The following is a 21,472-nucleotide window of genomic DNA, read 5'->3' as shown; positions in this document are numbered from 1 at the left end:
GGGGCTAACATTTTCATATTTTTAAACGAAAACAACATTACAATTCTTGAACAGCAAGTACATTGTTGACTTTTGTTTTTATTCCACAACACCAAGTTGAAGAAAATCTCAATACTCGATCAATAAAAAATCTTAATGTTTCTAGAAGTTGACCGGTGAATTGCTTTGCTTGTTTTCGCCTAACGACACTCGATGGGAACTTTATTGCTCGTTAAGAATGTACGCACAGCTTGATCGACCATCGCCACTCCTGGTACGCTGTTTAAAAGTCTGTACTACTTTTATCACTCAGCGCCTTTTTCGAAGGGTCGTTAAAGACATTTTTCGCCGTTTTATGTAAGAAGCGTAATGGTAGTGTATGAATGGTAGTAAGAGCCGCACATCAAAACAAACCTTATCGCTTGATAACCGCGGAAACAGTACCATACTAGCACACACCATGACTGACTATTGTGGCAGCTACCGACCAACGCGAACCAACGTATCACGCATAGGAGTGTTTTTCTCATTCATTGCTCCATTGAGCACTGTACAGAAAATTTGGCTTTCCCAGCTCCAACTGTTGGCCAAGGGATTTTTTTTGGTTTGGTGAATCTCAGACATTAGGTATGTGCCGGGGGCTGCGCGAAACGAAGCGAATTTGGATGGATCGTACGATTAGATGAATCTCATCGGGCCCTGGGGCAGGCCTTATCAGTCGGCGGGCAAACGTGGAGTGTCGTTATCGATGTACACCTTCTTTTTGGGATGTATCAAACCTTCACCCACTTGCGACAGCTCGACATGGGTACGGGTAGGCTCAGTCGCCGTAAAGCTATGGAGGACGGTACCGGTGATCAAGCGGCAGAATGAAAAGGAGTATTTGCAGGTAAGCCAAAACCATACTACACATCGCCCGAAAGTTCTAAGCGGACCCAAAAGCCCCTCTTCCTTTGCAGGTTACCATTGTTTTGGAAAATCTATCTTCCTACGATTGCCGGACTGATCCTGTACAATGAGTATCTCATCCACATGTACCACAGCTTTCAGTGGGCCGAGCTGCAGTGTGAAACGGGTACGGCGAACGTAAATGCGGCGGTGCAAAAATGCGTGGTGTTTATTAATTGGGCAACATCTGGCAATTTTAGACAGCTGCGTTAAGATACTCTTCGTCGCGGATCCACAAATTTTGGGCAACACGTTCGACAAGAAGCTCTACTGGCCCTTAGCTAACTTCGACTCCGATCGGTATGTATGCAATCTGCTACAACAGCACGCGTGATGTGTAAGGGTGGACGACAGTAGTAAACCGGTGTGTTAAAGTGTTCGGTGTGCTTGAAAATTCCGAAACTTTATTCCTGAACCCACTCGAGACCAGAATTCGTCAAGTGTTTTGCTGTGTGTGTATGCGTGTGTGTGTGTGTGTGTGTGTGTGTGTGTGTGTTTAAGGCGATCCATTGCACAGTGAGTAAGTAGGTACACACACGGCCGAGATCGATCTGTCTCTAGAGATCTCGTGCCAACCGTGCGTATGAATCCCTCCCTAATCTTATCAGCGACGAAGAATGACGGTGTTCAATTAGGTTTTTATTGCAAACGATATTGGATAATTTATTCGCTTCGATGAATGATGGTGAAACGAAAGGGCACACTGTATTGTTAAAATGTTAGCGCCATCATCTTGCGTACACGGCAATAACAATCGAATCCTTACGATTTCGTGCGCTCTGTAGCCACCTTCAGCGGACGTACAAACGAGTGGTGCAACACACGACGCCGGATGTAATTTGCTTTCTGGGTGATCTCATGGATGAAGGAAGCGTAGCGAACGATGTACAGTACGCAGCTTACTTCACACGGTTCGTCAACATTTTCTCCCAACCGACGGCCAATACCGTTATGGTAGGTATGCTTTTGTGAAATGCAACGGCACTGTTATGCACTAACTTCCCCCGCCTGTTCCGTGTCCATCAGATCTACATTCCCGGTGACAATGATATTGGTGGCGAAGGATTGGAAAGCGTCAAGTCGGACCGCGTGTTGCGGTTTAGGCAATATTTTAACGAACAGGATGAATCGGCAGTGGAGCCTGTGTTGCGATTCCTCAACGTGAATCGCATCAGCATGACACTACCGGTGAACAACGCACCCAGCACGCAGGACCCACTGCCGTACACCGTACTGTTGAGCCACATGCCGTTACTCCGATGGGCTGACTCTTTTACATACAAGGTGACACATTACGGAGTGCTGTCCACATTTAACCAAATGTTGATTATTGTTTGTGCCGTTCTAGGTTATCGATGATTTCCAACCGAGTGTGATTTTTTCCGCACACGAACATAAGTCCCTCTACGTTAAGACGCACCGCAATCAGCTGGCACAGGGTGGCGCGTCCTTTGTACCGCTCAACACGGAACGGGGCAGTCGCCACGAGGTGCTGGAGTTCAATCTGGACTATCTGAGGGATACGCGGGAACTGCTGGAGTTTATCGTGCCGACCTGTTCGTACAGGATGGGCGAGATGAAGATTGGCTACGGATACGCCCTGTTCGATGGCGATAAGCTCAAGTATACCGTTCTTTGGACGTCTCAACGGTTTTACCAGCTTGCGGTGTACTCCTTGATGCTCATACCGCTTAAGTTGGTGTGTGGACAGCTCTGGTGCGGCGTCCTGAAGCGGTACTGGTGCTGTTGTCGACGACGCAATCGCAACTATTTACCGCTCCCGTTAGCGTGAGCAGCATCACAGGAACACAAGCACAAAAAACACCGTAGGATTATTGTGACCGTTGATTCGAAATGAGTTCAGTATTTATTCCTACATTTAGCATGCGCTCTGATACGTGATGCTGCCATGGATGATTCAAAATTAATTTGATAATAAGAAGAAAAAATTCAAAAAAAAGAAAAAAGGTATGCATTTAATGTACGGGAAACGTAAATCAATCCGTAGTGGCCTGTTGCAGTTTAACATTCAACTCGTCTATTGTACGTTGGATGTCCTCGGTAATGTCTCTACGTTTGGTCAGTACGTCGATCGCCTCCTTATACTTTTTTACCCCTGTCCAACTAGATAGTAGAAAAAAAAACACAAGCTTTACCTTTTACTACCCATTTTTACACATAATAACGCTGTCGGTACTTACACAAGCGCTGCCGCTTCATAATTTCCAATAGCGTTCAAATGTTGCGCCCATTTGCACGCCACCTGCGCCAGCATTGGATCGTCGGGCGTTTTGTTCAACCGGCAGATGACCCACGCTTCCCGGAAGTATTTCGCATCACAAAGTTCCTCGATCGATGCATCCACCTGTTGGGTTGGGTGAATTAATAAGCATGCAACCGATACCATCGCGGGCAAACTTACCTTGTGACTGGCCAAGAAAAACGGAACGGCTGCCAACGATTGTTGACTTTCGATCAATTGATAAGCATACGCCTGGCAGCACTGTCGCCAGAAGCTGGGTAAAATTATGATCAAATTAGTGGCGTACAATACCTTCACATCGCAAGGGGGAAGGGCAGACTACTCACATGTGCGAAACGTACGGAGCCAAAGCCAACAGTTGAGGCGTTAGCTTTTTCTTGCTGATGCACCCCAAAATCGTTTCCTTCAGCTTGTGCAGCATCTGCGGCAACATTACCATCCCAATCGAGGATGTATCCGTGAACGGGTGTAGATTAGCTAGAAGAACACAATGTTTCCCTCTATCAAAGTCCTGTTGTTATTTTTTAAATTAGTTCCCTTACGCTTACCTTCCTCCGCAATCAGTTGTTTCAGGTGTTCGAGAGTGGAGAACAGTTTTTCGTTGTAAAACATTTCTTCCTGCTCCGTTTCAGTTCCGTCACACACATGCGGCGCGGGTTCTATTGCCGGTTGCTTTACTGCCGCTACCGGTTCCGGTTGTGGCAGACAGTCAAACTCATCCTCGAAAGCCTCCTTATCGCCCGAATTCCCATCATTGTAGTAATCTATCGGTTCTCGTTCAGGTTCCGGGTCCGGTGTATGCAGCAATTTGACGATACACTCAAGTACATCTTTTGTTTTGTTTGTTTCACGGTTTGTAAGGGGGAATGTTGTCGTAAGATGGCTCGCGACTGGCACAGCATTTGCTTCCTTCAGCGTAACCTTCTGCACCTCCTCGGTTAGCTGATCGACGGCATGCTCGGCATGATGGAAACCATCCGCTGTTTTGGCATGTTTAAATCGGCGTGCCGTTTTCTTCTTCTTTTGTTTCGAACCCATGGACTTGCCACCACCGTTAACGGGTTCAACGCGGTTGGCCATCAATATTTTAACTGTCAAACGCAAACGGGTATAAAAGAGAGAGTTGGATCAAAATGTCACTAGCACAAGTATTTTAGTTCACAGGCTTAATAAAACGAACTGCGCTACCTTTTGGAGGTTCATCGTGCTGTTTAGTGTAGTCGAAGCATGCAAACGTGTTTCCTTTCTCAACGAAAAGTATTAGATTTTCGTCCAGAGGGGAAAAGATGGCAGCATAAACAAACGATTTTGTGTGGTAGATTTTTAGGCATGTAGCCGACAGCGCGTCCCACACGCGGATAGTGCTATCGAAGCTGCTGCTTACCAGGCGCATCGCATCGCCACGATTCCATCGCACCTTACATACGCCGTCTGTATGACCTTCGAGCAATGTGCTTTGCTGTACTGCTTCCCCTAGGATACGAGCAAATCATTGATTATCAAATTAACCACTGTACAGGCTTTCCTGTTCATCGCGCATTGTTTACCAGAAACACCATCGCTGCAGTTGATCAGCCGGATGGTACGATCATTAGAGCCGACGGCCAGATAGTTATTCTTGAACACCAGCGAGCTTATGTACCGCTTGGCCAGCTTGCCGTGGTACAGCTGCTTTAGATTCTGATCCAAATCGTTCACGTACAGACTTCCGTCCTGCGTGCCGACAAAGCAAAGATTGTTTACTGCAGTTACCTCCGATACTTGTGAAAACTGCGGAAGTTTTACTGGTTCTAAAATACAGCGGAAGAAAAAAAGAAAAGAAATCAGCCATCTATATACCAACAACCGTCATGTGTCCCCGTTAGTCCCCGAGAACCTACCGTGTTTCTGTGCGCCTGCCATCGGATAGTAAACAAGCTCAGTGTTGCTGCATGCTAACAGAACCAACCTCTTTTCCTGCTTCGCGTTGGTCAAATAACACCATTCCAGTCCGTATATGTCTTTGTTGGTGAATGGTTTCAGTATGACGGGCACGTAGCTCGAATGGCCTGTATCCAATATTCCGATCCGTCCTTCGTTCGTTCCAAAGGCGAGCTTTTCTTCTTCCTCCGGATGCCAGCACAACTGCATTACAATACCGCTGATTTTATAAGTGAACGATTTGAACCGGATGCTGTCGCCCTGCAGGCTGGCTAAATTGAGCTTTTCAATCCTTGATGTGCTCCCAATCGCAATCCTGTGAAGTGAATAAATGTGCTGCAGTAGTGTAACAATCAAACAATCCAGCGATGCATTGCAAACCCGGCGCAGCCATTACTTACACCATAGACTCGAGAGGATTTTCCACCAGACAGCGGTTCGACGGATATATAACACTGTAGTCTAAAACTATGGAAGCTTTTCCTGATTCTGTCACCTCCAGGCATTGCAGCTTCCGATTGAGCGAAGAGCACCACAAATACCGTCCGTTGGTGTCCGTCTTGGTTAGCCCTTTGGCGCGAATCACGTGGAATATTTTCTCCACCGGATACGGCGCCAAACTTTCCTTGGCAACGAGATGCAGCCGATCGTGCTTGTACTTGAACTCTACCTTCCATTCGATGACCTGCCCGTTCGAACTGTTGGCAACGATGTGGGACTCATCGATCCAAACGGCGTTCGTGAAATATGTATCACAAAGCCGTGCAGATGCAACGGACGGTACAACTATCTTGCCGATCGGCAAGCCCGTTTCGTAGTCGAAAAACCAAACAGCGTTCTCCCGACCGCCGCTTACCAGGATAAGCTTGTAGTCCACCTCATCGTGTTCCTCGTCCGTTTCCACATTCGCCTCTTGATCTTCATTACCGACTACCACGTAATCCCTCAACTTTTCACAATCATCCAACTCATTTTCATCGTCCGTGTTGAACTCTTCTTGCGCAATCGCAGACCGTTCACCGGTCTCGTATTCCTCTTCCTCTTCGTCCCGACGATTTGCAGCTTGAAGGATGTCTTCTTTCAGATTTTCACAAGCCTCAAGAAAGTTGAAACCTTCCACGGTTTTGGCCTTCTCTCGGAATTGGTCGCGCTTCTCATCCGTCGATTCCCGGTCGACGATCGTCCCAAACTCTTCCAGACTTTCGTTGAAATCATAGATATCAAAGCACTCCGATTCGTCCGCAACTACCGCAGCTTTTTTGCGTGCCTGTTTCTTTGGCCTGTTCTGGGCGTCGCTTTTCGTCGCACTACCCGAGCCACCTTCCTTACCGTCTAGCGCTTTCTGTTCCCTTCTCCAAACAGGTTTCTTCACCACTGGCACAATCATGCACGCGATAGAAACGATCTCCTTGTCGTTTCCGCGGAGGGTGTGCAGTATGGCCATTTTCTTGAGGGAAAATATCATAATCAATCCATCTTTCAGCCCGGCCATAAACACGTCTCGATCGGTCGGGCAAGGCACCAGCGTGACCGCGGTTTTGTTGCGGAAAAAGTCCGGCCACAGCACGTAGCTGTCCGTTAGCAAATTATACACCGCCAGATCGGAATACACGCATGAAAGCAACTGCCCATCCGTCGTAAAGCAAAGCGCCGAAACCACGTTCGGGAGATGTTTCGATGATTTGCCCTTCGCGGGTGGTGTTGCGTGGCCCATATGTCCTTTGATAGCCTGCTGCAAATCCAGATCCCACACGAACAGCGAGTAACGCTCGTCCATCGTAGCAAACAATCGTTGCTCGGTCCAGTCTGGAGAACAAGCCAAAGAAGTAACGCTGCGAAGAAAGACGCAAATGTCCACAAGCCAATTAGCACGCTCGTCGCCAGCAGAAATAGCCACTCGATACAAGTACTTACCATCCCAGAACATTAATGATTCGGGTCTTCGGCAAGCAGCTCGAATCAAATGGAGGTATGTACGCAACGTCGTAACGGGAACAGTACAGGATTCCATTGTCCGGTGTGGATATAATACTGTTCTGATGAAACCACACGTGACTAATCGGAGCAGCAAACCCTTCCATCGTCGGTGTCGTGCTAAGCAAATCACTGAATGTTTCGTAAACTCGATAATTATCACAAAACTTTGTAATCGGCAGCCGGCAGTAAACACTTGCGTTCTATGCGCTTTCGGCTGGAGTACCCTCGTTCCGTTGAACTGTTACGAACTGTCAAATTCGACAATTGAAAAAGAAGAACGTTTAAACGCGCCATAAGCACCATGCACAACGAAACGGTCTTATTTGAAGCAATATTACAAATCAATCGGCTCAGATGATCCAAACTTTCTTTATTGAACGAATCCCATGCTATAAATTGAAGTAAAAACTCATCTGGAGATGAAAAGATATGGTATTATCATCGTCCTGAATATAATATTCGTGAATCGAAAATAAACCGTGCTTCAGAGTTTTCTAAATCCCACTTTGGATTTCGGTTGCCCAGCCCTGGATTATACAATTTGACATTTTGGCAAGCATTTGATATTGTTGACACTATTACACAAATTGTAGATGGTGAAAATCCGTGAGGCTGCAATTTCGATCCAAAGCTACGGCACGAAAGTAAGATTGCAATCTGCTTAGACTAACGCTGCTGCAGAACCATCGCACTAAGGTTTCCGTTGCAGGTACGTTACCTTCGATCCGTCCCCTGGGTGTTAGCTTTATTGCAGGAAACAGGCAAGTTACATTCGGCGCAGCCTAGGTGTGTGCCAAAGAAATGCGTTGCAACGTATGTTTTCTCCGTGGAAAGCATATAGAAGCAAGTGAAATACGGCAGCAGATTGCAGAATCGGGAGCAAGTAGCTAATAGTGGCTTTATGCTGCCACCAGTCCGCTTGAGTGCATCTGTAGCAAGTGATTAGCTGGCCTGCTGGAACGAGTTGAGTGCGCTGAAGCAGTGATACGTAGTGCCGAAATATCATTCTATAATCTCTTCGTAATGATAATTCCTAGCACGGAGCGACAATCGATAATCTTACATTGAAAATTCGTTGTCCTCCTTCGGTGCGTGAATGTTGAAGGTGTTTGTATTGTGCACGCGAAAAGTAATGAAAAGCTAGTGCGTTTATTGATTACCTTTCCTCCACGCGGTACTGTCCATTCGCTTGAAGATTTTTTACAAAACTTACAGATGAACCCGTTCTCGTTTTCCGTCTACTGTTTACGGTGCGAGGCAGCAAACCAATTAGACGCGAAACATTGGTTGTAATATACGTTAAGCCTTTTGCCTGAATTGCTCTGCAAAAACGAAGAAGTAGCCACAGCAGTGCTGCACGAGCAATCGGGCTTGGTTAAAGAAATTGACCTGGCTAGAGTGGACCGTATTGTTTTTTTTGTTTCACTTGACCGAAGAAGAGTTGCATTTCAGTTACGACGAGCCACACGATGTGGTTTGGCTGTTTATGCGAGGAAATGAATGGTCGAGCGAAGCGTGGAATAAATTATCGCCGCAAAAATATATAACGTGCGGCTGGAACGCATGCAGGCCGAGCGATGGGGGGGGGGGGGGGGGGGGATTCGATAAATGTGTGCGTAGCGACGTTTTAAGCTACACTACGTAGATTTCGCTTATCAACGTAGCCTCTTCTCTCTCCAGTACTGCACCGCAACATGACTAATGCTTCACAGATAGTGCGAAATATTGCGTTTCACATTGCAACCGTGGTGGCAAAACAGTGACCAATCTTCCGTTCCGTGACCAAATATCGAAGCACCGAGTGCCTTATTTTTTGCGGCAGAGTCGATGGAAAAGAAGCGCGGAACGTTCTCACTAATACACATGTGCGTGCGTGTTCCACCGACCACCTATGGATAGAGTGTGTAGAGCACCGCACAATAAACGTCAGCAGCATGGATGGCATGGCCCACTGCAAACCGTTTTCGGGTTTGCCGGGTGACTCTAGTGCTCGCCACTGAGAAAGTACTGTTCTGGTCGGTAATCGAAACACGATAATGGCATGCGAAGTGTGTGATGCGCGCACATGGCAACGGAGAGCAATCGACCGATTGGCCGGCCCGCAGCAATTGCACACAAGAACAGAAAAATGCATGCGTCTGGCGCATAGATGTTCTATCTGCTGCTACTGCTGCTGCAAGAGCGGCTGGCCGAAGGGGGTGGCGTGTTTATATTGTGGTTCCGTTCACTCGTCCGGCGTTTAGGGCCGGCAATCGGCGTGCCGGAGCAGCGAGGCAAATGTAAGCAACGCGCGCGTACGATGATGATGCCGATGATTGCGAAGATCGTACGAGATTGACAAGAGGTGGTCCGATGTTTGCTACACGCGAAGATGTATTGCTTGTGGCGTCGGTGTTGGTAGTGGTGAAATCGGTGCGCTTTTATCATTGTATTTCGACCGGTTTGATTCGCTGGCAAACTGTGGAAAACATAGCGTCAAAACATGAAACGCTCGCGAAAGACTATGCGATTGCAAACGATGCGTCGATCAGCGTGCTGCAGTGTGTGCAGTTGCAAAAAATTAGGCTTCCCAATCGGTACCAAAGCCTTGACCTTGGCCGTTAATATTTGGTCGGCATGAAAAATCATAACAAGCATTCGAATGTCAAGGTTATATCGATCATGGCGAGCGTTGCCAAATCAGCAAACCATTTCGCCAGCGTATTTAGCGGCATGGAAAGATTGTAGATTTGCCTCTACAATACGAACATGGTTTCACGGATTGCCGATGCTGGACGCTATCTTTAAGAGAAATTGTACAAAGCCAAAGAAACACTCACCCCAAGAGGACAATGAGTAATTTTCCGAAGCCATCTAAATCATCCAAGTGTGATGAATTAGATGTCCTGCTGCTGTTCAAAGTCTTCATTGAGGGCTATTAGTTTCATCTCTTCATCCGTCTTCACCATGCTCTCTCTCTCTCTCTCTCTCTCTACTTCATCTTTTGTGCTTCCCGAAACACGTCCTTGACGGTTTAGTCCTGGAACATTATGTAACTCTCGTTGTGAAATGACGTCAGAGTGTGATGCCTTTGCTCGTAGATGAAACACGGATGAACGTGAAAAGAATTTACTACTGTGACGAAAGTATCGCATAGGTACATGTGTAAATTTCTTACCATTTACTTACCTACAATAATCGGCAACAAATTGCGTGTTTCCCGGCTGTTGTTGCAAATGCATCTTCAGCCTCTACAACAGCGTCATCGGTTCGCCGTCTTGTAAGAGCAAGCGCGCTATTAAATAACTTTCCTATCGACGACGTACGTCGAAGGATGATGATTGATCTAGAGGTCACAGGAAGGAGTAAATCGTGCACGAAAGCGATGATAGGACGTAGTGTGATTTACTGTGGTGTATTGGTTGCCGTAGCAACGACTAGCTGGAAAGTAAACAATTTGCAACGTATGTTTTTGTATGTTGTAAGCTTTCTTTTTTTTTAAGTTTTCTGTGCCGGATAATTCGTGCTATAAACGAAGCAAGTCAACCACATTCCACGAATGCATAGTGTTGGTAAGGTTGGTAATTATCATTTGGAACCAGATTGTAAGCAGCCCGATTGATTTGCAATCCGCCTGTCTGTCTACCCGTTTAGAACGGGTTTTTAGAACAACCAGGAAGCGGCACCAGCACACCATGGTCTCGTTCGTCTGTTTGCCACACCATCGACAATCGGGCAAGTGAAAGTGGTGCTGAAAAGTGGAACAACTTTGCTGAACCAGCCAATAACCCGGAAATGCTTCAGGTTTGCGTTCGAAGAGCACTTATACTTGCGCTAGAATGGATGTCTTTTCTGTTTTTTAGAACATTCATTGTTCTAACCTTCAGCTGGCGTAGTTCGAGGTGGCGCTGGAAAAGGTATTCCCTATCCTGTCACTAGGTCAAATGCAGCATGCATGCGCCCTGGGAACCATTCACCATCCGCCCTTGACAGTGTCCCGAGATCGTGTGCATGTTTTCGCTCGCTCAGGTCACCGCTGCTGCTTCCCGTCTGCTGCACGGGTGCCCCCTATCGGTGACCGGTCGGCCGATCGGACGAAAGGCGGATGCAAAAGCACATGACCGGCCACAGCAGCCAACAGCACACAGTCACCGGCCGTGTTGGCGCAAGGAGGTGAAAACGTGGGGCGAACCATCAGCTGGGGAGATAAGAAATGGTTCGGGAACGTAACGTTGCGAACGCGAAAAAGTCAATGCCGGTAAGGGCGCACACACAGACACACAAACACTATTGCCACTCGCCACTTGCCACTCGACGAATGACGCTGGAAGCAAGTGGTTGGTATTGGTTTCTGGCAGGAGAAAAGTAAGCAAATAAGTAACAAACACAAAAAACGCCCTCCCCGATCATCATCATCGCTCGACCCGCCCGGTGCCCTGGCCGCTCGCGTCGTCCGTCTGCACCCCAAAATCACGCTGATTCGCGGTGGAAACCGTCCCGTCCGACCACTGCCAGTTGCTCATGGCACAGGCAAGCAGCACGTCGAGGTTTAGTTGCGTTTGTGTCGTCGTTCCGATCGGATCGTTGCTCAGTTTCAGCACCTAAGCAGGCGTGCGTGTGTGTCGTTGTCGTCGTCCGCTGCCCCGGTGACCGGTTTCGCTTCCATACCTACCCCCCTCCCGTTGGCCCGTTGCTACTCGCGGTTAGGTGTGTACCGTAACCGTTTGCTTTCGCGCGCGCTCAAGTGTCTTTGCCGAGAGTGGTTCGCGCTGAACCAGCCCTCAAACTAGCCAGGTGTTTGTGTGTTTGTGTGTGTGTGTGTATGTGTGCAGGCGCGCGCGCGCACGTGTGTACGGAGATTCCAACTCCTCCAACACGCGTACGGTGTTTCGGCTGTCCGGAAGAGAAAGTTGTTGCCCATTTTCTCCCCGAATTTTCAACCTAGCGTTGGCCGTGCGCTTGCTTGCAGTGCATTAATGCGTGTTTCTTCCAGTCGAGGAAACCAACGGGCAATAATTTACGACCCAATATTGCGTTCCAGGTTACCCGGGCATTTTGGAGTGCCGGATTGGCTGGTTGAAGTGGATTTTTATGTAATGAACCGAACGCGAGCCCGTTATACGGGCTTGGCGACGCCAATATGATCCGTTACCGAACCGAGCCCTTGTAGCTGCTCGCCTTATCGCACTTATCAGTTGAATTGTTTATCCTTTTGCTAATTTATGTGGACAGCTCGATGCAATAATTGTGCAGCAGCACCCTCGCCCGGCATCGTTTTTGCTATCAGCGGTTGGCAGTTAATTTGATCGCTCCTAGAGTGCCAATTGCCACTCTATCTAAGCGCAGCCCCAGCCATTGATGACTCGGAACACCCTACGGGATTTAGATGCTTGGTGGCGAGATTGGCTTCCTTTGGAGCAACAATATACAAATCCTGGCTTATAAATATTGTTTATTCGTTTGTTTTCTTCAAATTTCTACTTTAGTTTACTTTTGCGAAGCAGTTCAAAAGTCCCCTTTTCCCGTAAACTCTTTACAAATAGCATTTGTTAGTTGAATTATCTCTCTCTCTCTCTCTCTTTCTTTGCTATCTTTTACTGGTGTGCCAGCCCGCAACACCTTTGTCCGTCGATGAAATGGTAGAAATTTTCGTAATCTTTATCTACCACAAAGGTGTGCGACGACCGACCCACCCGTCAGGTGGACACACATTGTTGCTAACCGCCCAATGCTTCTTCTGCTTTCGGTCACTCAACCTCGCACCGATATCGCGCCAGTCGACGAAACAAACCTTCCCTCATTACCAAACAGTTTCGGGCGCTTAGACAAGGTGTTTCCTACGGTTGTGTCATTAGCGGGGCGAAAGCGAAAGCCTGAACGGCGCCAGCGTGTATTGTCTCGCTGGTTGGTGGACGGTTTGTTGTGACCGGTCCTTCTGGCGCAACTCAGGTGGCGGCCGTGATAGAGACACGACACGGACTCTTTGGGTGTAACGCTGTGTGCGGATGCAGAGGATGCACAGATCGTAAGGCTGATGTAACGCCGTCGGTTGTGTTTAAACCCAACCTTGAAGATCGCTATGCACGCAACAACAAGCGTGCACGTGGCAGCAGTGGAATTTAAACATTCCAACATACTGTCCTTAGGCCGTTTACAAATCAATTGCAATGTGGATAAATTACCTTTGCCGTGTGACGGAATAACGGAAAGATTCACTTAAACACCAACCTATGGTTGAAGCAACAAATCTTAACGGTTTTCTTTCTCTCTCTTCTCTTCCCGTCTTATCTGCTTGTGGTTAATGTTCGACAGATTTAAAGATCAGCTCACAAACGCGAAAACAGGCACGAGCAGTACAATAGCAAGATGTCCGCCAAAGCAATACGCGAAGCCACCGGCAAAGACATTATCAACCGTCATCTACAGGGCGATCATGGGGCGGCCAAGTGTCGCTTTGCAACCGTGACCGAAACCACACAATGGCAGCAACTGGTGCTGGACAACCCGTGGCTGGAGACCTCGGTAAGTGGCAGACAATGTGAAGCGTGTGTGTGTGTGTGTGTGTGTGTGTGTAATAAATGTATCCAGTACAGCATCGATTTTTGCGCTATTTATATGTGCCCAAGATGAATAAACATTAGCCAGGCGTTCCGTACGTTGCTAAACGCGTATCGAGCAGAAAAGTGAACGATCGAAGGGCACGGTTGGTGTGATGCTGCACTTTGATCACCATCGACCGATCAACAGAAGATGTCTGATGTCCGTTAATGAGCCACGAATCTTCGAGAACCTGGCTTGCGTTCCACATAACGAATTTCGTCATCAATTCGATTTGCTACCTCTTCTTATAAGTTTTTATGAATGAAAACATATCGAGAAGGAAAAAAACAAACGTCCCAAGGCGGATATCTATTGGTTTTTTGTTTGTGTGTGTGTGTGTCTGTGTGTGGCCACACAATTACGTAAAATAGCTTTTCCTTCGTCACGGCGAGTGGATCCGCTTTTTTTTTGCTTTGCTTTGCTTTGCTCCATTCCGACGATAGTGACGTAAAAACTATTCGGACACAACATCATCAAAGTGTTTGCCTAGACGCGCTGGAACACGTCAATACGTAAATGTGAAGCTTTCGACGGTTGTGAACTTGTAGCTCGAGAAGCGTCTCATCTCTCGGGACGACACTCGATCGTCGTGTAATGCTGATGTTGGATGTATGAGCGAGGAGAGGGGGGTTTACTTGTGACGGTCATCTTGGTGGCGTTCAAAGTTCACAGCCAGCCATAGATGTTGCAATGAGTGGAAGAGTTTGTTAGGAAAGTGTCCACTTCCACTTTTGGACTTTATCGTTTGATTGGTATGCAAATTTATTCCCTTTCTGCAGCCTCTTGTGGTGAAACCGGATCAGCTGATTAAGAGACGCGGTAAGCTCGGATTGATTGCCGTTAACAAAAAGCTACCCCAGGTAAAGGAATGGGTCAACGAACGGATGGGCAAAGATCAGAAGGTTGGCAACGCTACCGGCAAGCTGCGCAATTTTATCATCGAACCGTTTGTTCCGCACAAAGATGTAAGAACCCGTTCTCCAGCCCGGGAAACCCTGGCTTTCGATCTGCTGTCGTCGATCAGGCACCATCGTTCATGGCGCACATTAATCGTTACAGAATGAGGAAGCGTACGTCTGCATCTACTCGCACCGGACGGCCGACACGATACTGTTCTACCACCAGGGCGGAGTTGACATTGGCGATGTGGACTCGAAAGCGCTGAAGCTGGATGTACCTGTCGGCAAGGACGTCACTGTGGCGGAAATCGAAAAGGTGTTGCTGACTGAAATCGCTGCTGCCAAGAAGCAGTAAGTGTGATGTTGCCGTACGGTGGTCACTCGAGGCAGGGTTCTCTAAGCGCATGTTGGTTTCATTTTGGTACCTTTACAGACGAGTGGCCAGCTTTGTGTACAATCTGTACCGATTGTACGTGGACCTCTACTTTACGTACTTGGAAATCAATCCACTGGTAATCACAGCCGATTCCATCTACATTCTCGACCTGGCTGCCAAGGTGGATGCTACGGCGGACTTTATCTGTCGGCCAAAGTGGGGCGAAATCGATTACCCGCCACCGTTCGGACGGGACGCATTCCCGGAGGAAGCGTACATTGCCGATTTGGACGCCAAGAGTGGTGCTTCGCTAAAGTTGACGATTCTGAACCGGAACGGTCGCATCTGGACGATGGTTGCCGGTGGTGGTGCTAGTGTGATCTATTCCGACACGATCTGCGATCTGGGCGGCGCTAGTGAGCTGGCCAACTATGGCGAGTACAGTGGTGCCCCGTCGGAGCAGCAAACGTACGAATACGCTAAAACCATTCTAAGCCTGATGACCAGCAGCCCGAAACATCCGGACGGCAAGGTGTTGATCACGGGCGGAGGCATTGCTAACTTTACCAACGTGGCAGCCACGTTCAGCGGTATTATTACGGCGCTGCGTGACTACCAGCAGAAACTGATCGAGCACAACGTGTCGATCTTTGTGCGCCGTGCCGGCCCAAACTATCAGGAAGGTTTGCGCAAGATGCGCGAGATCGGTAGCAGCTTGGGTAAGTGAAGTCGGCGAATGGGGTGGGGGTATTGAAAGCATTTTATTTGCATTTACTTCATTTTATTCATTTAAGGCATTCCGCTGTACGTGTTCGGTCCGGAAACGCACATGACGGCCATCTGCGGTATGGCGCTGGGAAAGAAACCGATTGCAAAGAGCAACAATGTACACTTTGCCACTGCAAACTTTCTGCTTCCGGGCGGCCAGCAGGTAGCTGAATCGTCCAAGAAATCGTCCACCGGCAGTCAGGAGAATGGTAAGCAAATGCGAACATAAGGAAACACTCGCAGGAAAAAAAAGCAACCATCCCGTTCAGTCAGTCAGTTCCTGTCCCAGTTCCCAGCTAGCTCAAACCATCTGCCATTCATGTGTGTTGATGTGCGCGCCCCATCGTGAAGCTTGCTTTGTGTATTAATTTTGCATACTTCCTTAGTCGTTTTCATTACTCGCGATGCATCATCATCTAGCGAGCAGCTCGCTCGCGATACCACTGCACTAGCTAGTTCAAAAGATTCGGTAGTGCCCGTTGATCGAAACTTGCCATCCGGCTCGCGAAGCAGAGCGGGAGGATTTACTAGGCTATTGTTTAAAATATTGCTCCGCACACCGTACAGCACGTCTAACGATGACTCAGACCGTAGCGGCGAACCCGGCCAAGGTGAGAGCGTTTGCTGCCGGTATCGGGATAAAGCATTCGATTTTGTACAAAAAGTGTGTGCTTATGCTTGCTACGACGCTCCTTCCTTTACTCTGGTGGGAATGGTATACTTTTTTTCCCCTATCGAAAGCTTTTCAATGGCGCTTTTGGCTCACGCCCTCCCCTGTACAGCAAATCTTTTCTTGGCCGGGTCCACGATCTACGGAGTTACCGTTTTATTTCAAGTTATTAGCATCAGCTCATTCAACGGCATTTGCATCTACTTCTCTCCGTGTTTCGAACAACAATTCGATAGCCCTGTAGTGAAGCTTTGGTTAATGTTTTTATTTGCGCATCCTAAACCTAAAGTCCCAAAGTGTATTGAAACTTCTTCATAATCCCATACTGTTTTCCTATTTTTTTCTTTTCATTTTCTTTCTGCACGTCATCATGTATTGTGTGTGTGTGTGTCTGTTTATGTTTCATGGTTTATGTTCGCATCCCCTTGCTTGGTTTCAACCACGATCAACCACGTCCACCCATTCATAATCCTCACCTCTTTCCCTACGATCACGATGGCGACCCTTGGTCGTTGTATCACCACCACCACCAACAACAACTACTCCATGAACCACACATTACACTGAATGCGCATGTAGCAGCTAGCAGTGGCGTTAGTAAGAAATTGACCTCACCCGCTACTTCCCCGGTAGGCGAAACTGGTGCGGTCCGAATGTCTCAGGCAGAGATCGGCTCGGACGCGTACCGGCAAATGTTTACCAACCGCACCAAGGCGCTCGTTTGGGGTATGCAAACCCGCGCTGTCCAGTCGATGCTGGATTTCGACTTTATCTGCAGGTAAGTGGTAAAGCGCCACAACTGGTAACAACAACAGTGTTAACCTTTGCAATGCCTCACCTGCTGCAGCCGCGATGAACCGTCGGTGGTGGCGATGGTGTACCCGTTCACCGGATACCACAAGCAAAAGTTCTACTGGGGCCACAAGGAGGTGCTGATCCCGGTGTACTCCAAGATGTCGGAAGCCATCAACAAGCACAAGGAGGCGGACGTGTTGGTAAACTTCGCGTCCCTCCGCTCCGCGTACGACAGCTCGATCGAGGTGCTGGACTACCCGCAGATCCGCACGATCGCCATCATTGCCGAGGGCATTCCGGAGAACTTGACGCGGAAGCTGAACATGGCCGCGCGCGAACGCAACGTGTCGATCATCGGTCCGGCGACGGTCGGTGGTGTGAAGCCGGGCTGCTTCAAGATCGGCAACACGGGCGGCATGCTCGACAACATTATACATTCCAAGCTGTACCGGGCGGGCAGCGTGGCGTACGTGTCCCGCTCGGGCGGTATGTCCAACGAGCTGAACAACATTCTTTCGCTGACGACGGATGGCGTGTACGAGGGTGTGGCGATCGGTGGCGACCGCTACCCGGGCACCACGTTCATGGATCACATCATGCGCTACCAGGCGGATCCGGCCGCCAAGATGATCGTGCTGCTGGGTGAGGTGGGTGGCGTGGAGGAGTACGAGGTGTGCGAAGCGCTGAAGGATGGTCGCATCACCAAGCCGCTGATCGCCTGGTGCATCGGAACCTGTGCCGGAATGTTCACCTCCGAGGTGCAGTTCGGGCATGCGGGATCTTGTGCGAACACGGATCGCGAAACGGCGTCGGCCAAGAACAAGTCGCTAGCGGCAGCGGGTGCCCATGTGCCGGCGTCGTTCGATGCGTTCGGTGATCTCATCGGCTCGGTGTACGAGAACATGGTGAAGGAAGGGCTCATTGTACCAGCGGAGGAAGTTCCGCCGCCGACCGTACCGATGGATTACTCGTGGGCCCGCGAGCTTGGCCTGATCCGCAAGCCGGCCTCCTTCATGACGTCGATCTGTGACGAGAGAGGGCAGGAGCTGCTGTACGCCGGCATGCCGATCAGCGATGTGCTGCAGAAGAACGTGGGCATCGGCGGGGTGGTGTCGCTGCTGTGGTTCCAGCGCTGTCTGCCACCGTACGTGTGCAAGTTCTTCGAGATGTGTCTGATGGTTACGGCCGACCACGGACCGGCGGTGTCCGGCGCACACAACACGATCGTTTGTGCGCGTGCCGGCAAAGATTTGGTCTCGTCGGTGGTGAGCGGACTGCTGACGATCGGTGATCGGTTCGGCGGTGCACTCGACGGCGCGGCCAAACAGTTCTCCGAGGCGTACGATTCCAACCTGCATCCGATGGAGTTTGTAAATTCGATGCGCAAGAAGGTAAGGCTGCAATCCGGTTTTGCCATAAACTTTATCTAATCACCGCTGGGTCTCGCTCTGCTTAGGGTCAACTGATCATGGGCATCGGTCATCGAGTGAAGTCGATCAACAATCCGGACGTGCGGGTGAAGATCATCAAGGAGTTTGTCATGCAGAACTTCCCGGCCTACCCGCTGCTCGAGTACGCGCTGGAGGTGGAAAAGATTACCACCAGCAAGAAGCCGAATCTGATCCTGAACGTCGATGGAGTGATTGCCACGTCGTTCGTCGATTTGCTGAGAAACTGTGGCTCATTCACAAGGTACGTGGTGTGTGGTGTGTGTGTGTGTGTGTGCGGGAGCGTTTGCATTAATTTCGCACCTTTTCGTTTGCAGCGAGGAAGCGCAGGAGTACATCAACATCGGTGCGATCAACTCGCTGTTTGTGTTGGGCCGTAGCATCGGTTTCATCGGCCATTACATGGACCAGAAGCGCTTGAAGCAGGGTCTGTACCGCCATCCGTGGGACGACATCTCGTACGTGCTGCCCGAGCAGTACAACTAAAGACCAACCCCGCCCTACAGTAGTCGGGGTCTTGGTCCGTCGGACGTCCGGAACAAGCGGGAACGAGACAAAGCACTTTCATAAGCACAAGAGGACGACAGCGTAAAGTGAAAAAGGTTGACGTAAGCTGTTGAGATATTGTAGGAGATGCGCATCCAAACGCAGAACAGATGGTGAAAAGTCGATTCCACGATCGCGCTGAGAAAGCTCAACCGCTTGTGTGGAGCGAACCCCGTACGCGAATGATGCAGCACAATGCTGTACCCTTTCCATTCCCCCCCCCCCCCCCCTTCCCACACACACAAACACACGCTCTATTGGTAAATAGTTTTACAAGAATCTCTTTTTCGTTTTTGCATAGTGTAGGACGTTTCGGAGCAATTCTTTTCCCTAGGTTTTGTTCATGTTGTGTGTTCCGTGTGTCTGTCTCCGTTCGCTTGTGCAACACAATCAATTTTACATTCTCAACCAACGCGGTGCATTTATGCAATGGGAAAGTTGCGCGGTGCAAACAACCAGTTTTTGTTCATTTTCTTTTCATTTAAAACGAACGACCATTAGCTTCTTTAGAATTGTTCCTAGTTAGGCGCGCGCTTCACCCTCCAAGATACAGCTGGTGAGCGCTTAAAAACGCGACCGAAGCAGGCGACACAATTAAGATCGTTCGATGCAAACAGACGCGTCTAGCTGGGGTTTCTTTTTATCGGGCCGTAGGACCAAGGTGTTTAACAACTGACAAAACAAACATACAAGCAAGCAAGCAAGCAAGCAGCGGTGGAAGCAAAACGAGACTTACTTTTAATTTATTTCATCGCCCATTAGCTTTCACAATGCCTTTTCTTATCGCTGCCCCCCCCCCCCCCCCCATCTCTGGTGAATCCGATTCTTGATTGTAACAACGGTAACACATCATCTGCCGAAGCAGCAGAGCAGCACACGTACGGTAGTAGAAACAATGACGCCTATATTCCATGAATATCATAGCAAAAGGTGGCACACTTGGCAGGGGGAGAACATGATGGAACCGAACCGAACCGGCGATGGGGCGGGAGCTGTGTCAGACACCATTTCTATTTAAATTTGTTATTATTTCTTGCTCGTGTAAAAGTCTTCATTGCGGTTTCTGTTGCTAATTATAAGTTAACACACGTGGATATGTTTCTTCTGTTTTATTTGAATGGAAAAAAAAGATACAACAAAACATAGTGACAAAGTACGCGAGCATGTGTGTTTAGTTTTATTTCTCAGAATTCATTGTTTGTTTGTTTTCATTTCATTTTCAATTGTTTGTCAAGGAAGAAGCACTGAAGCGGTGCGAGCTTCGAGGATGGGTAGACGGGTAAAGGGAACGTGTTGTCTAGGCGTTGATTCTATCGCCGCCGTCCACTGTAGCGGAGCTATCAACACTGCGCACTGAATATATACTACATACACATACACGGAGGTGTGTGCCACCGGATTGGCTGGATGGGCACTTCACACGTTAAACGGCACACCTAGAACTTGAAGCTCATTGTTGTTGGTGTTGGTGGTGGCGATGGATAGAAACGCATTATTATCATGTCTATCTAACAACTGCACGGGGCACCACTGGTAGCATGCACAGACGCAAGTATACAAAACTATATAAAAAAGCACGGTAAATGCTTTTTTGATTGGGTATTTTGATGGCGATGATCTTCGCAACGGAATTGGGGCATGGCTCGAACCCGGACGCGCATGACGACTCACACATCCATCCCGACACAAGTCGTTACTGTTATTATTGCGGCGGTGTATGGGCAAAAGGCGCTCATTGCGCCCCGGTTATGCTTGCAACAGGCAAACGAAGCTTAGGCGAGAGAGATGCAAAACCGATTTCTCGTATGCGATCGCATCACTGTTTAAAAAAAGCGAACGAGCAACACAAAATACTAAATTAAACAGCACCGCACTGCACACTGTTGTTCCTTTACGCACGCCAAGGCTGCACGCACGCCGGAAGGGAAGCTTGGAAGACAATATATTCCCGGTTGCCCGACGGCGGATGGTAGTAATAAAAGGCTAACAAAAGTATCACTTGTTGTATCTGTGTTCTTTTTATCAATTTCGCGTGTGATGTAAGAAGCACTAACCTATCCGACCTAGCCGTGTGGCAGAACGGTGGATCTAACAGTACCGACCGTAGGACCTTATATCGGTCTAGATGTTCAACTTCTCAATTCTTTACTGTTCCCTTCGCTTGTAAGATCTATCGAGCATGGGTTCGAGCAGTCTCAATAATCTCTGATCTCCTACGACTCGAAACCTGATGACTCTTAATGATCGAGAGCAGAGCTGTTTCACCAGATTTGTTGCCACGCTACTTGCTTAGGAGTTCAGTTG

The 21,472-nt window shown here is 48.7% G+C and overlaps 3 protein-coding genes across 8 annotated transcripts; 2 read left to right on the top strand and 1 right to left on the bottom strand.

Moving 5' to 3' along the window:
- Positions 1–437: 437 nt before the first annotated feature.
- Positions 438–2,887, top strand: LOC118511103. 2 transcript variants are annotated; one of them, XM_036053824.1, is made up of 6 exons: positions 438–868; positions 939–1,054; positions 1,128–1,227; positions 1,713–1,881; positions 1,954–2,211; positions 2,276–2,887. In XM_036053824.1, exons 1-6 carry the CDS (start codon positions 849–851, stop codon positions 2,717–2,719), a joined length of 1,107 nt encoding a protein of 368 aa, XP_035909717.1. In that variant the 5' UTR covers positions 438–848; the 3' UTR covers positions 2,720–2,887. The 2 variants fall into 2 exon arrangements, with proteins under 2 accessions (XP_035909717.1, XP_035909716.1); XM_036053823.1 differs by having other exon boundaries at positions 440–868; positions 922–1,054.
- On the bottom strand, positions 2,760–7,320 carry LOC118511079 (protein rigor mortis). The gene is made up of 10 exons (XM_036053752.1): positions 7,025–7,320; positions 5,512–6,942; positions 5,071–5,426; positions 4,738–4,980; positions 4,379–4,663; positions 3,739–4,281; positions 3,517–3,667; positions 3,350–3,443; positions 3,129–3,292; positions 2,760–3,051 (listed from the first exon to the last, which is right to left on the bottom strand). Exons 1-10 carry the CDS (start codon positions 7,189–7,191, stop codon positions 2,925–2,927), a joined length of 3,561 nt encoding a protein of 1,186 aa, XP_035909645.1. The 5' UTR covers positions 7,192–7,320; the 3' UTR covers positions 2,760–2,924.
- A 320-nt stretch (positions 7,321–7,640) lies between these two features.
- Positions 7,641–20,324, top strand: LOC118511080 (ATP-citrate synthase). 5 transcript variants are annotated; one of them, XM_036053754.1, is made up of 10 exons: positions 7,641–7,796; positions 13,379–13,588; positions 14,446–14,631; positions 14,726–14,916; positions 14,999–15,660; positions 15,736–15,918; positions 16,959–17,157; positions 17,227–18,565; positions 18,631–18,866; positions 18,940–20,324. In XM_036053754.1, the coding sequence occupies exons 2-10, from the start codon at positions 13,433–13,435 to the stop codon at positions 19,106–19,108; spliced, it is 3,321 nt and encodes a 1,106-aa protein (XP_035909647.1). In that variant the 5' UTR covers positions 7,641–7,796; positions 13,379–13,432; the 3' UTR covers positions 19,109–20,324. The 5 variants fall into 5 exon arrangements, with proteins under 5 accessions (XP_035909647.1, XP_035909646.1, XP_035909649.1 ...); XM_036053753.1 differs by lacking the exon at positions 7,641–7,796 and adding an exon at positions 11,579–11,773; XM_036053756.1 differs by lacking the exon at positions 7,641–7,796 and adding an exon at positions 11,589–11,773 and having other exon boundaries at positions 16,962–17,157.
- Positions 20,325–21,472: the final 1,148 nt, after the last annotated feature.

This window comes from Anopheles stephensi, chromosome 3, assembly GCF_013141755.1.
Source record: "Anopheles stephensi strain Indian chromosome 3, UCI_ANSTEP_V1.0, whole genome shotgun sequence".
Taxonomy (NCBI): domain Eukaryota; kingdom Metazoa; phylum Arthropoda; class Insecta; order Diptera; family Culicidae; genus Anopheles; species Anopheles stephensi.
This window is presented reverse-complemented; position numbering and strand designations above follow the sequence as displayed.